The sequence below is a fragment of the Talpa occidentalis genome, unplaced genomic scaffold, assembly GCF_014898055.3.
Source record: "Talpa occidentalis isolate TD23 unplaced genomic scaffold, MPIMG_talOcc4v2.1 talOcc4.2, whole genome shotgun sequence".
Taxonomy (NCBI): Eukaryota; Metazoa; Chordata; class Mammalia; order Eulipotyphla; family Talpidae; genus Talpa; species Talpa occidentalis.
In genome coordinates this window covers 112,741,854-112,759,517 of record NW_023602073.1, presented here as the reverse complement: position 1 = coordinate 112,759,517, position 17,664 = coordinate 112,741,854, and the positions used below count along the sequence as shown (strand labels likewise).

At 37.3% G+C, this 17,664-nt stretch overlaps 1 protein-coding gene across 2 annotated transcripts in view; it reads left to right on the top strand.

Moving 5' to 3' along the window:
- Positions 1 to 17,664, top strand: part of LAMA4 (laminin subunit alpha 4) — a 138,006-nt gene extending 120,342 nt beyond the window's left edge. For both annotated transcript variants that reach the window (XM_037520257.2, XM_037520256.2), the window contains exons 32-38: positions 301 to 490; positions 1,285 to 1,440; positions 2,598 to 2,757; positions 4,436 to 4,566; positions 5,872 to 5,965; positions 6,440 to 6,559; positions 13,702 to 17,664. In XM_037520257.2, coding sequence (XP_037376154.1) covers positions 301 to 490; positions 1,285 to 1,440; positions 2,598 to 2,757; positions 4,436 to 4,566; positions 5,872 to 5,965; positions 6,440 to 6,559; positions 13,702 to 13,847 — 997 coding nt within the window. In that variant the 3' untranslated portion in view covers positions 13,848 to 17,664. The remainder of the gene's footprint in view (positions 1 to 300; positions 491 to 1,284; positions 1,441 to 2,597; positions 2,758 to 4,435; positions 4,567 to 5,871; positions 5,966 to 6,439; positions 6,560 to 13,701) is intronic.

Sequence of the window (17,664 nt, the reverse complement as noted above, 5' to 3'; positions counted from 1 at the left end):
TTACTAAGCTAATTGCAACCATATTTTCAATGTGAAATATGATGTGATCCTTAACTGAAACACTTCCTTAAATGTGGACTGTCTCCCTGTTAAATGAGGAAGTAGAGAAGGGCCCACATTTTTGAAGCAGCCATGCTTACTTAATATTCATTTGTATTACTACGTGATAATTAGAAGTAATGCTGCTTGGGATTGGATAGAATGGCTACTTATCCTTCCTTATGCTGTATGGCTTTGGGAAGTTGGAGGTCTCCCTTCATCTCATTTACACAGGATAAACTTTTCTTTTTCATTTACCAGATCTCAGTTTTCCATTGGTCTCAAAACTCGGTCCTCCCATGGGATGATTTTCTATGTCTCAGATCAAGAAGAGAATGACTTCATGACTCTATTCTTAGCCCACGGTCGCTTGGTTTTCATGTTTAATGTTGGTCACAAGAAATTGAAGATTAGAAGCCAAGAGAAATACAATGATGGATTATGGCATGATGTAAGTTGAAGACAGAGCATATTACCAACAAATATCCATTACTGCTATTTGGCTACACTAATGCCCCACTCGGTGTCTCTTGAAATACCCATTAAATTCTGTTACTATATGCCTACCACTACAGAGGGACATATACGTTCAGAGTTCAATTTCAAATACTTTGAGTAATTCCTCAGAAGAATCTTGAAGCATGCTGTTGTAAAAAAGATACAGGCTGAGTATAATTTTTTCACAGATCAACTTTCACTTTATTTTATTATTTAGTGCAATTATTTTAACGGAAGGATCAATGGCCAACAAATCTAAACTGAAGTTAGATTTCTAATGAGCCGTTCCTTGACTTTTCACCCCCCTACTGCCTATAACTTTCTAAATTTCAATAGTTATTATGACTGTCCTTTATAAGCTAAGCTGTGAAGTATAAATCTGTCAGGAAAAGAGGATACCACAGGAAAAATTACCTAAATATTAAAGTAAATTGGTGTGTATATAATGGAAAAAGTAAGAAACATGAGCTGCATTATAAATAATTAGAATAAATTCAGAAAAGGACTAGAGCTTGTGGTCTGGCCATCTGGGAAGAGGTTCATGGAGAACTCCCCTAACTATAAGTTATATTCAGAAATTAAGTCTGTAACAAATTTGTGACCTTCATTGAAAGGGCCACGCCTTTCAAAGAACTTCAGCCGATTCCCCACAGTATTACAGCAGCAAAGTTGGGGACAGAAGCACCTCAGCCTTTCCCTGAACTTGGGGTATACTGAAGATGTGCTGTCTTCCTTCTCTCCATCCAGGTGATATTTATTCGGGAAAAGAGCAGTGGCCGACTCATAATTGATGGTCTTCGCGTTCTAGAAGAAAGTCTTCCTCCTACTGAAGCTGCCTGGAAGATCAAGGGTCCTATTTATTTGGGAGGTGTGGCTCCTGGAAGGGCTGTGAAAAATGTCCAGGTAAGCCAGGCATGACCAGGTGGATCCACTGATCTTTAGAACTGGAAAGCCATTTACTATTAAGAAACTGGTAGTTTTCTAGGGCAGCAAAGTGAATGTGTACTGCAGATGTCTCTCCTGTAGCATCACAAGTCTGGAGTGATCTTTTGATCCCAAGGTAAAGATGAGGTGAAAATTTTCAAAGTATAAAGTGTCTCAAGGAGGTCGTTATATTTGTTCAAGTACCACACTTTTAATATAAAACATACCAAGAAACAAAGGAAGTCATTCCGTTATATATTACTGAGTGGAAAAAGGCTTTTTAGGCCATTACATACACTAAATCTCATTTTTGTGTCTTACACACACATGATTTATAAATATGCAAGGAATTGTGGCTCCCCCTGAGGAGTAGTAAAGGCATGATGTTACTTTTGTAATTTAAAACTTAAAAATATTAGCTCTTTAAAAGAAATGCTGAGCAACAAAGGAAATGATTACAAAGACAAAATTTTTCTTACTATATAGATTTAGCATTAGCACAAAGAGTTAATACATTTCTAAGATTCATTAATATGGGTGGATAAAGCAAACTAAAGAGAGGTTTACATTTTAATTGGATTTTAGGTAAATAGTCCCATTCTATGACACCCTTTTTAAAAAGAAAGATTTCCAAAGCAGTATGAAATCTGTTGTCTAAAGTGACCCAAGTTTCATTTCCTTTTGTATGATAAATGCTCAATGACAAAAAACAGCCAATGAAGCCAGAAATGCAAGTTTTCTGCTATTTACTTAGCCATGGTAGATTTAACAGTTAGGAATTTTGCTAACCCTTATTAGCATTAGTTAACCTTAGCATAGCTGTCATTCTTAAAAGAAAACAAACTAAGATACTTCTAATATTAATTTAAGAAACCACAACTGCAATTTATTTTTTCATGTTACATATAGTATTTTCATAGCATAATTATTTCAGGCTGACCCTACCAAATATAAAGTTTCAGCTTCAAAGAACTTCAAAGAAAGCAAACTACCTGGAAAATTATTGATCATTGAGAGAGCTAAGATAAATAAGGCAAGGAATTACTTGGTTACTCTCCAATAAAACCCTTTCGGTTTGGTTCCTTTTGCTATTTCTGTGAGTGTTGAAATCATTAAGAAATGTCTTCTTCTCTCAGATAAATTCAGTCTACAGCTTCAGTGGCTGTCTCAGCAATCTCCAGCTCAACGGTGCCTCCATCACTTCCGCAGCTCAGACATTTAGCGTGACTCCTTGTTTTGAAGGTCCGATGGAAACAGGAACATACTTTTCAACAGAAGGAGGATACGTGGTTCTAGGTAACAGTGGTTTATACTGAAAATATGAATCATGAAATCCTTCCTTCCTGGAGGTGGTTCATAGGGATATGAGTCCAGAATGGAAACTTAAGAATGCCAGACTCACTCAGTCCTAGAAAATGATCTTTTTCCACAGGACCACCTTTCTTATCTCCTGCCACTGCAGACCAGACACACAGCGCCCTTCTGTTCTGCTTTCCCCAACCAGAGCTTCTCCCTTGCTACTAACTTCAGGCTTCTCTAAAATGCCTCATGCAGTTCTGTGATCTCATCCTTGTTGGTTCTTGATCTCCTTGCACTCGAGGTCTTTCTGTGATCTTCTTAGCATTACCCATTTTCCCTGCTAAAGAAAGGTCCACTCCATCACCTTGTCTTGCAACACTAGCAGACAACCTAAGTTCCCTCAGAAATTTTGTTTCTGGATCTTTATTCCCCTTGAGCAATACTCTCTTACTCTTTCAACAAAATGTTTTTTTGAATGTTTTTGTATGGCAATCCCCGTATTAGGTGATAGACCAAAATAGTTCTAAATATAAATAGAATCCAGCAGACCACCCAAATCACCACCTGATCTATTCCAACATACATTCTATATCACACTCACTAAGTGTGAGGAAGGCCCAGATTAGGTGCTGGGAAAGAGAACAGAATGACATAATCCATGTGTTCCCTTGCTAAAACATCCCCCGAAAAACTAAATCCCAATGCACCCAAGTCTAATTTCTAAAATCAATAGCAAGCCCAATAGAATAAACAAAGGTAATGTTTCCTCTCATTGTCTAGCTCATGATTATACTTTCCTTTCTCCTACTTTCCTTTAACCCTATTAAAACACCTGTACTCACATTTCTCAGCCCTTCACTGAATTTCAGTGATGAGAACTCAAAATGGATAGCTTGAAATGTGTGGTAGTCTACAACTGATGTTCTCCATGAACAGTAATAGGAAAAATTAAAAAGTGATTTATAAGGAAACACATAATGTGAACATTGCTAAAATGCCAAGATCTCTTGAACACAACTATTCTTAGTAAGAATTTGTTTTCTTGCATCATTGCAATAGCGGCTCCTAACTGCTTTTGTTCTTCTTTCTCTTTCCTCTGAAATGCTTTGCAGCCCTGGCACCGGTGATCTTTTTTTAAAGAGCTATTTTAAAATGCAGATATGATAAAGTGAGCTCTCTTACTTAATGACTGTAAAATAAAGTCTAAATTCCATACTTATGCATTGGAACTCTGCCTGGTTGCTCCACAGCCTGCCCCATTCACCATGCCTCCTCCACCCTTTGTGCAGGACAGACCAGTCACATGACCTCCACAGTGCTCTCCAAACACTCCAACTACTGCACTTGTGTTTGAACTACTTCATTTGCCCAGATTGTCCTTTCCTCCTTCCCACATTTGAAGTATTAAATGGTGGGGTTAGTTGGAACTAGTTTTTCCTCCCTGAGCTTGTATAGCATGCTGTCCCTGCCCACACCCACCAAAAACAGCAGTGTACTAGTTTTTTCTCAGCCCCCCACAGAGCTAGCCAAGGTGTGTTGAAATGAAAAATGTCACTTTCTACTTATCATGTGCCACACTTTCAAAAAGATATGAAAATATATGGCTACAAAATTACACCGTATTTACAAATTTAGGTTTCCATTCTTGAGAGTTAATAGTATCTTTTCTCCACAGATGAGTCTTTCAATATCGGATTGAAATTTGAGATTGCATTTGAAGTCCGTCCCAGAAGCAGTTCCGGAACCCTTGTTCATGGCCACAGCGTCAACGGAGAATACCTTAATGTTCACATAAAAAATGGGCAGGTAGTGTGTTGAAAATTATTTTAACAGTCTCTCTTCTCTGACCTTGGATTCTAGATCTATAGCCAATTTACTTCACAGAATGATTTCATCAATCTTTTCTAACTGGAGAAAAAATGTGGGGAAGCTATAACATGAAATGTAAGAGCTGTGAAAATGTGGCAAAACTGAAAATAAAATCAGCAACAACATAATTAAAGCAACAACATAATTCTTTTGTTTCCACAAAAAAATTGAAAAGCTCTTTCACAACAATGAAATCAGCAAATGTATCCAACTATCAAAATCAACAAATGCTAAAACATAACATATACGTAAACCAGATGTATATATGTATATATACACTTATATTTTTCATAACAGAAATATAAATTGTTATAATACTACTTTCATCCTAAAATAATATTGCTAACGTTCATAAAAGTATAAAAAGCTGCATATTTTCATTATTGTCCTACATTAATATAACTGATTTTTAAGTTCCACTATATTCTATTAAGCTTATAATAATAAAACAAATCCTTATATGGTGCCTACTGTGTGTCAGGTATGATTCAAAATGCTTTCCATGGTATCATTCATTTAAATACCCCAGATTCCTGTGAGGTCAGTAGTATTATCATTCTTGTACAGATGAATAAATGAGGTACAGAGTAAGAAGTAGAAGCACTATAGTGTGAATTAGGACAGTACGATTCTGGGGCCTCCCTGGTGGCACCAAGGGTTAAGCACAGCATCATGAAGCTATCCGCAGTTTCTGCAGTATGAGTTTGATCCCCAGCCAGCCAAGGAGCTACCCACAGGGTGCAGCAGACCTCTCCTGTCTTGCCTGCTGCTCCCCTCAGCAGTGTATTTCAGTCGATCTTCCTGTTCTGTTCCCCACTCTGTCTCTGGTGAATCCTCTCACCCCCCATCTCTGGTCTGCACCCCAGCTCTTGTATGCATAAATAAATAAATCTTTAAAAAAAAAAAAGACAATCTGACTGCAAGGTCTGTGTATTCATCAATAACTTAACCTGCTCGTATAACACAAATTAAATTTAAAAAAAAATCTAAGGAATTCAGTTATCTTACTGTTCCTTTAAGCCGTCTTCTCTGCTGTGTCATTATTTTGTCCTCTCTCCTGTCAGTTTAAACTATTTCAATAACCTACCAAAGAGTGACACCTTGTGTTCAGATTGCAAAGCTAAGCATGTGTGGATGTTTGCTCCAGTATTGATTCCCTGCAGTGAATTCCTTAAGAAATTTAGTTTCATCACAATGAAGAGAGTTGAGATGAAGTTATATAATGCACCCTGTCTTTTGCAGGTCATTGTGAAAGTCAACAATGGCATCAGAGACTTTTCCACTTCAGTGACACCCAAGCAAAGTCTTTGTGACGGCAGATGGCACAGAGTTACAGGTGAAAAAGGGGTTTCCCTTATAAAAAAGGTTTTCCTTTGAACTGATGGCTTGGCAGAACTTCAGGCTATAATTACAACCTGTGTGAAGGAATAGGTGATGGATAGCACTCTACAAGTAGCCAAGAAATTATATCAAATATATTATATATTAATAATAGTAATAATATTATTGTATTAAAATGTGTATATTGAATCCACACGTGATTTGAAAACATGGATACAATCAAAGTAATCTTGGGTAGTTGCTTAAATAATGTATAACTTAAGGAGCAAGAAAGGAATAGAGTTTCCTAAATAGTCTCCCTTTTAAAGGAAGATGTTAGGGAGATTGCTTGCTTGCTTAGACAATATTTTGATGATCTAGAAATAGATTTTATTCTGGAATAAAGGCCTTTATCATGACAAATTAGTCCCTTTCATGTAAAAATTAATCACTCCAGTGATTGATGACCAGTTTTTTTCCTATGTTTCAGTTATTAGAGATGCAAACGTGGTTCAGTTGGATGTAGACTCTGAAGTGAACCATGTGGTTGGACCTCTGAATCCCAAACCAGTTGATCACAGGGAGCCTGTGTTTGTTGGCGGTGTTCCAGGTAAGAGTTGCTATGAGGGACAAGTTTGTAAATCCAAAAAAACACATTCTTTTTTTTTTTTTTTTTTTTTTTTAATAGAGGCATGTTTTTCTTTATTTATTTGTTTGCCTGTTTGTTTTGTTCATACATGCACTGGGTACAGTCAGAAGCGCGGGAGGGTGAGAGAATTCACGAGAGCCAGAGCGAGGGGCAGAGCAGGCAGAAGGACCGAAGTACACTGCTGAGGGGAGCAGCGGGCGGCAGGAGAGGTCTGCGCGCCATGTGGGACCCTCCTCCGGTGGCCGGGGAGCAGCCGGGGATCGAACCGGCACCGCAGAGGCCGCGGGCAGCTTCGCAACCCAGCGCTCCACCGCTGCGCCACCGGGGAGGCCCCAAAAAAACACATTCTTATCGTTGAACTGAGCCATGTGTGTTCACAGTTTACCTAATAACTCAAAGGATTTAATGTATTATGGCCTTTCATAGGAAAAAGCATACTAATAACTGTGGCTTCTTATCCAAGGATCACAACAAATAACACATAAGAACTAGATGCCAGCATTATGACCATAGATATTAGTTTTTCCTTGCTATATTTGCTTATTTCTCTTTCCTTTACATGTATTCCTCACATTCACAAAGTGAAACATTCTCTTTTATCTCCAATACAAAGAGAATTCATTTATTGATTCTATTCTTGGATCTTAATAGTATCTTGGAGGACTAGAGGTTTGGTGACAATTGGTCCTCCTCTTTGTAGGTAAGAATACACAGTTCTCCCTGTCCAGGAATAGTCTGAACTGTGAAAACAGCTGCAGACCAAATTGTTTCTATGTAGTGAAATCCCCTAAGAGAAGTTCGAGTTGCAGTTCTGTAAACATCATCAGGAACATTGGTGCTGCCAAGAATGGTGTATTAATCAGGATGGTGACAGGAGGCACCTAGAATTGAAACAGGAACCATGACGTTATGTTGAATGTGTTCTCACACATTTCATTACCTGGAAAAAATTGAATACTATAATAAAGAGAGGGGTGTAAGAAAGAGATAACCAAGATTTTACATCTGGAATTTGGTGTGGATTTGATGAAAAAATTTAACATGGTTTATGCTTGCCTTCTAACAAGATTATTTTAAAGTGGCCCATGTAAAAGCAAAAAAAGTGCTTTAATTATTATCTCTGAGGCATCTAGACTTGGGTATTCCCAGCAGCTCTCCTGCCTGCCTGTGTTTATGCAGGTGTTTCTTTTCACAAACCTTTTCCCTTTGCAAAGCTGCAGCAGCAGTTCTTCTGCCCACCTGTGACTATGCAGGTGCCTGTCTTTTACTTTCTCCTTTTCCTAATAAACCTGTCCTTTTCAAATGTAAAGAAATAAAATAAGCTTGGATTTTCCCAAAATATTACTAAAGATTCCACTGCTTTGTAATGTGAATTTATCAAACACCAGTATTGACAATGAGAGTAACTAGCTCTGGTGCAAACAGTTGCAGAGAGGTAAGGTGGGGAAGCAGGTGGCTGGCCAGGCTGGGGGTGGGGGTGGGCCAGGAGCCTTGGAAGGCAATTAAATTCCCCCCAAACCCCCACAAATCTTTGTACTCTTTCTCTGGACTGTCTCTCTCTCAGTCTCTCTCTCTCTCTCTCTCTCTCTCTCTCTCTCTCTCTCTCTCTCGCCTTGTGGTCTCGTCTAGTGGTCTCTTCTGTAGCCACGCTACTTGTCCTCTCCCTGCTGCCACAGCAACACCCTTTATCCCCACCTTTAGGCTCAGGTATGCATATCTTGTGTCCACAATCAGGCATGCATGCCCCGCACCCACGCTCCCAATCGCCTTCTGTATTAATGCTATCAAGGCCGAAGGTGCTAGCCATAGAAGCTAGTGACATAAAAATACTAATTAACTCATTTACCCTACACTTGCTGTTGAAATATTTAAGACCTTCAAAAAGAAACCATCCCTCTCCTTTGATTTCCTTATCCAAAACCATCCCCCCAAGACTACTCCTGCCTCTGGTTTCTGTTCTGAAAAAATTCTGGTAAAGGCCATTGCTGCACTTCATGCAAGTACAATGTGGAAGAAGTGTTATTTCAGTTCTTGATTTTCTGCACATTGCTCTCTTCCTAGAAATCACAGCATAGTTTAAAATAATTCTCAGGTTTCCAACGGCCTAAGGATCAAATTGAGCATAGCATGCAGGGTCCTGACCTTCTGACCCTTTCTTGCCGTGTCTTCGTGGTCTCCCCATTCCTTCTGGGACTTGCATCTCTGAATGTTCAGTGATCTCTCTTTGTTTTTGCATTGGTGCACAGTCTATCAATTTCTAGAAAATATTCTTTCTTTCCTTTCCTAGTACCTTTTAGGGAACAGTTTCTCTCACTTCTCCCTCAACTTAACTTTTCATTGACCCTTAAGTCTTCTACTTACAGACATGCTCTTCTTTGCTTAGAATATGCTATGCATGCCACTAAATATTGTTGAAGTTTAGTAGTACACTACTTGCTGCCAGGAACATGACATCATTCAACACACAGCACTTATTGAATGCGTATTAAGCACTATGCTAGGCTCCAGGAGATAGACCAAAGAAGTATGACCCTCCCTCATCAAGTTATAGTATTTGTTCTTTGTTATCAAATAAGTATTTTCCTCATTGGTATGTTTGTTTTTTAGAGTCTGATCCCAGCATTAGACAGTGCCATCACCCCCCATACTACAAGAGTTATAAGATCCTAGGTGAACTTGACTGGGTGGGTGAGATTAGTCTCCAAGATGGACAGGAAAAATAAATGTTCCTTACCCTAATCTTTCCTATTCACTCATTTCTTATGCTTATGGTGAAGTACACTGAGCAGGGCTGAAGAATATATATAGTTCCCTCCAAATCTAAAACTTTGTAATTACTCTAAGTATGAAATGCTATTTCCATGATTTATTTTCAGTACAAATCTTCTGTGTATTAATCTGCATTGCTTAGGAAACATTACAGCTGCTTGATGATGTTTAATTTGCTGTCCTGTTTTATGTTCCTTCCTGAGTTACTGATTTCTGAGTGTTTTTCATCTTTTATCTGCTTCTGCTCACACATCTATTTGTACATAATCATAAGCTTTGACTAAATGGATTTTGATTTCATGATATCTCTGAGCTCTCCAAATTACTTAAAACTATATTGCTTCTATCATCCCAACACATTTAATTCTGTCTGTACAATTAATAAGCATTAGGCTTCTCCTAGATCTCTCATTAAGATAAGGGGAGAAAGTCCCCCTGGCATACTTCAGGGCACCTGTGCCCACACAAGGACTAAGCTAGTTATCATTATCCTATTTATAGTTCTTAAACCCTGAGCTCAGAAAAATTAAAATTTGACTTATTTGAATTCATTATTTTCTCATTATATTTTAAGAACTTGGCAAAATGCAGAGGCTTAAGGGTGAGAAATAATGATATGAATTAAATGGGAACAGTAACCATTAACCACATCTAAAATAATATGAAAGTTAAAATTTCTTTCCTCCATCTCAGGTAAAATTCTAAAAAGCATAGGTATATTCTGAAAATTCACACTGAGGTTTTACCTGTAAATGGTAAGTTTTGGCCTTGGAAAGCAGCTAAAGTGCAGACATACTTCTAAGATATCATGGGTTGGGTTCCAGATCATAAAGTAACTATCCAGCAACAAAGTAACTATCATAATAAAGTGAGTGACATGAAATTTTTTGGTTTCTCAGAGTATATGTTATATTTACATTATACTATAATCTATTTAGTGTGCAATAGCATTGTCTCTAGGGAAAAAAACAAGGTATATACATTAATTTAAAAAGTTTATTGCTAAAAATACTAGTCATCATTTGAGCCTTCAATAAATCATAATCTTTTTGATGTTGACAACTGCTCAGTCAGTCAGGATGAGGTTGCAAAAGTTTGGGGTGACTGACAATTTCTTAAAATAAGGCAACCATGTAGTTCACCACACTGATTCTTCCTTTCATGAAAGAATTCTCTATAGCATGCCATGCATTTTACTCATAATAGAACTTCCTTCAAAATTTTAGTCCGGCCTCCCCAGAGATGGAAGGGGTTAAGATGCAACCTATGAGGCCTCCCCAGTGGCACAGCGGTTGAGCACTGGGTTGCGAGGCTGCCTGCAGCCTCTGCAACACCGGTTTAATTCCCGGCTGCTGGCGCTTCCCACATGGTGCACAGACCTCTCCTGCCGCCCGCTGCTTTCCTCAGCAGTGTACTTAGTCAGTCTGCCTGTTCTGCTCTCTGTTCTGGCTCTGGTGAATTCTCTCACCCTCCCATGCTTCTGTGTCCAGTGCTTGTATGAATAAATAAATAAATCTTTAAAAAAAAAAAAAGATGCAACCTATGAGGCTATCCGCAGCCACTGCAGAAGGAGTTCGATCCCCAGCCAGGGAGAAACCCTGGCGCAGCAGACCTCTCCTTACTACCTGCTGCTCCCCTTAGCAGTGTACTTCAGTCAATGTGCCTGCTCTGTCTCTGGTGAATCCTCTGATCCCCCACACCTCTGGCCTGTACCCCAGCTCTTGTATGCATAAATAAATAAATCTTAAAATCTTAAAAACAAATCTTAGTCAATCCTCTCCAACTCTGCTACTGCTTTATCACCTAGGTTTATGTAACACTCTAACTCCTTTGTTGTCATTTTAACAGTGTCCACTGCATCTTCACCAGAAGTTTATTCTATCTCAAGAAACTTCCAAAAGCCGCCATTTATTATCCATTAAAGTTTTATCATTAAATTGCAACAATTCAGTTACATCTTCAGGCTAATTTTACTCTTTTTGCTATTTCTACCATATCTACAGTTACCTCTTCCACTGAAGTTTTAAACACTTCAAAGTCGTCCGTAAGGATTGGAGTCAACTTTTCCAAACTCCTATTAACATTGATATTTTGACCTCCTCCCATGAAACGTAAATGTTCTTAATGGCATCTAGAATTGTGACTCCTTTCCAGAACCATTTATAGTCTGATCCCAGAATTACACACTGATTTCAACTGATTTTGCATATGCCATCAAAAAATCACTTTTATTGCAACTATAGCCTTACTTAATTTATTTCCAAAGTAATAAGACTTGAAGGTTGTAACAACCCCTTAACCCATGGTCTCCAGAATGGATGTTGTATTTAGCAGACATGGAAATAATATTTATACCCTTGTACATCTTTATCAGAGCTCTTTGGTGATCAGGTGCCAATGAGCAGTAATATTTTGAATCTTTTTTATGAGTAGTCTCAACAGTATATAAGCAATATTGTAAATATATGTTGTCATCCAGGCTTTGTTGTGCCATTTATAGACCAAAGGAAGAGTAGATTCAGCATAATTCACAAGGACCCTAGATTTCCCAGATGGTTAATGATCTTTGGTTTCAGCTTAAAGTCACCAACTGCATTAACTTCTGATAAGAGCGCTAGCCTGTCCTTTAAAGCTTTGAAGCCAGACATTAGCTTCTCTCAAGTTGTAGATGTCATCTTCTTCCAATAGATTATGTCTACATTGAAAATCTGTTGTTTAGTGTAACCACCTCCATCAATTTTCTTATGTAGGTTTTCTGAATAACTTTCTGTAACTTCTACATCAGCCCTTGCTGCTTCACCTTGCACTTTGATGTTATGATAGCTTTTTTCCTTAAATATCATGAACCTACCTCTGCTAGCATTAAACATTTCTTCCACAGCTTCATCTCTCTCAGCCTTCATAGAATTTAAGAGAGTTAGGACCTTGCTGTGTGTTAGGCTTGACTTGCAGAAATGCTGTGGTTGATTTAATCTTCTATGCAGACCACTACGACTTTCTCCTTATTAGCAATAGGGCTATTTTGCTCTTATCATTCATGTGTTCACTGGAATAGCACACTTAACTTCCTTCACGAATGTTCCCTTTGCATTTACATCTCAATCTACTATTTTAGTGCAAAAGGCCTATCTTGACTTTCAACCTGCCTTCCTCAGTAAACTAAATTCAACTTTTAGTGTGAGAATGCAACTTCTCCTTTCACTTGAAATTTAGAGACAAGCCTTGTAGGGTAATTAATTTGCCTAATTTCATTATTGTTGTAACTCAAGGAAAAGGGACATCTGTGGAAAAAGAGACAGACCAGGGAATTGATGGTTGATGGAGCAATCAGAATACACACAACATTTGTTCAATTAAGTTTACATAGTCTTATATAGGCAGCTTGCAGCACCCAAAACAATTACAATACTAACATCAAGGGTCACTGATCACAAATCACCAAAATGAATATGAGTGAAAAAGTTTGAAATGTTATGAAAATTTCCAAGATATTATGAGAATTACATGGTTGGAAACCTGGTGCCACTATACTTGCTTGACGTGTGGTTGTCACAAACCTTCAATTTGCAAAAATAGAGTATCAGTGAAGTGCAATAAAGCAAGTCACAACAAAATGAGGTATGCCTGTATACTCAGAAATATCATCATGGAAAACATGACAAAATTTTAAAATTGCCTCATGTTTATATTCAAAAAAGTAGATTCTTCAAAAAATAGTACTCGTGAAGAATAATTTTACCATGTTCTTTTCCTACATCATCGTTCATTTTGTACAGTGTTTGTGTACTCTCCATGTATACTCTCCATGGTTCTCCCACTACCACAGCACTCGTGATCCATCATCATAGTCCCTTGTGCGCTTCCCTGTTTTGACCCCTCTCCCTATGCCTCCCCAAGGCTGTGTGCCACAGTTCTATGGTCAGCTTGCAAGTTTTGTCTTTTTTCTCATCCTTTGTGTGGTTTCTCTATATTAAATATATTGGTGAAACCATCTAATATTTCTCTTTTTCCTTCTGACTTATTTTGCTTAGCCAAATCCCTTCCAGTTCCATCCATGTTGCTGCAAATGGCATGAGTTTTCTTTTTGATCACTGAGTGGTATTCCATTATGTGTATATATATATACCACGTCTTCTTGATCCATTTATTGTTTGCAGGTATTCTTAGCTATTGTAAATAGTGCTGCAATAAACATAGGAGGGCAGGTTTTCTTTCTAAATAATGTGGGATTTGGGCATGTAAATCTTAATGATGTAAGCAATCTTTTTTTTTTCCCCTGATATCTGGGTTTAGGATGCCTCACTTATAATCTTTGTATTTCTTCCTCTTCTCAGAGTCTCTGCTGACACCACGTTTGGCACCCAGCAAACCATTCACAGGCTGCATCCGTCACTTTGTGATTGATGGACGTCCAGTGAGCTTCAATAAAGCAGCCCTTGTTAGCGGCGCTGTGAGCATCAACTCCTGCCCTGCAGCCTGACACAGCAGAGCAAAGCTGCCCAAGTACAAAGTTCTTTAGAGCACTGAAAGAAACACAGAATCAGCCAGGAGAACAGAAACTCTTCTCACTCTGTGGAAGTTTCCATCTAGTTAAGCAGGACTTAAATGAATCATCAGAACTGGATGTTTATTATTTTTCATTTGGATTCTTACCTTGAAACCAACATGTTTGCAGTGGATAACAAGCAAAGGAATGCTAAACTTACTTGTATTGAGAGTATACTTATCCCTGCTGGTGAAATTACTGTTCCTGTTTCTAATAAAATGGAAGGGATTCTAAATAAACACTGGCCCACATTTTTCAAGTGTGGCTAGATTCTCAGATTCATCTTTCTTTCAGAGAAGATAACTTCCAATCTGTACCAAAATATCTTTGACATACCTTTCTTTATCCTGAAGAGATTTATAAATTTACATAAAATATAAAATTAGACAATAGATTTACTGTATCACTTTTGTTTGGTGTACCAGTAAAACAAGAAATTTTAGGTTTATAGCAGCTATCAATATTTTATTAAATTTCTAACAAGTTATTAGAAAATGGCAGTACAATTTTTTAAATGAGAAAAAAATTAAACTACTATTTTTCCTTACTTCTTTAAAAGAAAAAAAATTATGCATGAGGAAATTCTCCTATAGGATATTATTACTATGGGTGCTGAACCATGGAAGACATTATAGCAGACAATAGTACAAAATTTAAAAAAAAAAATGATTTCAAAGTATATAAGTCCTTTATTTAAAAGTTTCCTCACATACCTTCAATACAAGTAGTTTTACTTCTAAAAAATTATAATCTTTCTTAAGGTATCAATATCAATAAAGTCTAGAAAAAGAAAAATGGGTTTGAATATCTGATAGAATATTAAAATCCAGAAACTGAGAGACTTATACATGAAAAAGATAGTCAACATTGAATATAGAATGAGAGAAAATAGGCCCACATATCAACATCCTACCATTCAAGGAGGCTGTTTTACCCCCTCCTTCTCAGAAGTGGTACAAAGTAAACTACGCCAGTCAAGCTGCAGACCCTACCTGGACCTCAGGAGAAGTGCACATACATTTACTTGCATGTGCTTATTGAAACCAAGGAAATTCTTCTACCTTCTCAATAATTTTCAAGGACACTTCTTTGCAGAGTTAGGATTTCATATTCTAAAGTTTAGCAAAAGAGAATTTCCTGACACATACCTATTAACAACCACAAGGTTTCGATTCTGAAACCTTGCATTTACTATTTCTAAAAACTTGATTCAGTTTTCTTAGATGGGGTCCCATTTTCTCCCAGCTTCTGTCTGAGGAGAAAGAAGTAATATTTTTTTCTCTTTTAAAGGTATAGTAATCAGGACTTCATAGAGAGAAATGTGGATTTAATGCTACACACAGTAATTTTGACTATTTTTTCATAGTCCCTGGCAAATCAGTCTATTATCTGATTTTGAAAGCTCCAACTTAAAAAAATAACCATATTTGAACCATGTCCCACCTGCTCTCATTGCCACAGCTGAATTGACAAGGGTCCCATTCTATAACTTCCCACTGATGCAAACATCTCATTAACTAATACAAAAAGGTAAGTTAAAACAATTATATACTTTCTCTTGAAATTTTGAATTTGGAAAGAATTTTACCCTTAGCAATAGAAACTGAAACCAAAATAATTCTATCTAAAAGTATGATTTTACATGTTTACCAAACACATTTATAAAAAATTAAAAAGAAAAAAAGAGTTTTCCACCTCATAAACCTAATACATGAACCTGCTCTTTGTCTACCAAGAACCACCTCAATTTTCAGTCCAGAGTTGTAAAGGGGGTATCTCCAAAGACATTGGGATTTATCTGTTCTGAAGGCTCCCATTTGCTAATATGTAACATGGTAGTATAGGGTATCCAGTTTCCCTAAATTGGTAACTACAACCTGTAGCTGGGACCATAAAATAGTAAAAATATTACATTTTAAGTTCACTGAACTTTGATGTGTGGAACCAACCCAGAAAAGCCATTTCAGCACAACCAACAATGTAAAACCAAACACTACATGGCATGGAGGTGTATGTACAATAAATAGTTGAGTGAATTTCAGGAAGGCAGAGTTTCCATAGGTTATCTCTTCACCTCATCTCTTAAGGGAATCATTTATAAGCTGCATAGGAGTCTCAGTAATGGAAAAACTGATAATGACTTGTCCACTTGTCATTATCCACTGAGCCTCTGAGATCTCTAATTTGCCTAAGGGCATGGGGGAAAGACAGAAGGGGTTTAAAAAAAAAATAGAAACAAGAAGCATTCCCCCAAGTCTTAAGTAACCTTTCTAGTCCTGAAAAGTAAAGAAGATTGGCTACCACAGATAAGGCTGCTCAGCTTGTAAACTTCACAACACCAAAGGAAACTATTTCTAAGAAACACTGCTAGGGAGGAGAATGGGACAGGTAGAGAATGAGATTAGGTAATAAAAACCTGATATGATCTGCCAAAACACATAGAGAGGCACAAGAAGAATGAAAGATGACCTGCCAGTCAGAATAGCAGTTGACTCTCTCAAGAAGCTCCTGAAGTGTAGTATCAGTGACAAGTCAGCATTGAATACTTGGCTAGCCCGGTCAGACCATAGTGAGTTTACAATGAACTACATCAGCAGTCTCAACAGAACATATTTTTAAATTATGTCTAAAACTGGCTGATCACCTACTTTGTTAAATTTATTTCCAGGTATTTCGTTCCCCTTGATAGGATTATAAATAGAATTGTTTTTCTTGATTTATTTCTCTCTAATTCAGTTTGTGTATAGTAACCTAGCAGATTTTTGTGTATTGATTTTGCAAACTGCCAGTTCACTATACTGATTGTAATAGTTTTTTAGTGGAGTCTTGAAATTTCTGTTATCATGTCCTCTGTAAATAGTGATAGCTTTATTCTTCTCAATTTGGATTCCTTTTATATCTTTCTGTTGCCCTATTTCCCTAGCTAGGATTTCCAACACTATGTTGAATAGTAATGGTGTGAGAATGGACATCCTTATCTTTACCTCCCTTACAGGAAAAGCTTTGTTTATTACCGTTGAGTGATAGCTAAGGTTTTTGTTAAAAATGGCTTTTATTATGGTGAGGTATGTTCCCTTTATTTTCATTTCTGAGGTTTTTATCAAAAATGGATGTTAAATCTTGTCTAATGCCTTTTCTTAACTATTGACATGATAATGGTTCGATCTTTCCTGTTGTTGATGTGGTGAATTACAATGATTGTGTATATTGAACAATCTTTGCATCTGTTGACTAATAGATCCCCTTAATCATAATGATCTTTTAAATGTATTGTTGAATGCAGAACCCTAAGATTTTATTGAGCATTTTTGCATCAGGGATATTAATCCACAGTTTTGATTTTTTGTTGTTGTTGTTTTTTTTTTGTGATGCCCTTGTTTCCATTTGGTATCAAAGTAATAGTGAGAAGGTATTGGTCATCATTGGCTTGGTAAAACTTACTAGTAAAATTATCTTGTAGTGGGCTTTTATGGGGGGGAGGTGCACTTTTGATTACTGATCCACTCGATTGTTATTGGCTTGTTCAGGCTTTCTATTTCTACCTGATTTAGGTTTAGAACCTGATTTAGGTTTCCAAATATTTGTCCATTTCTTCTAGTTTATCCAGTCTATCAGCATAAAGATATTCATAGTAGTCACTTATGGCCCCCTGTATTTCTAAAATGTCTGTTCTAACTTCTCTATCATTTATTTCTGTTTATTAGAATTTTCTTTTTATCTTAGTGAGTGTAGCTAGTGGTTTTATCTTTTA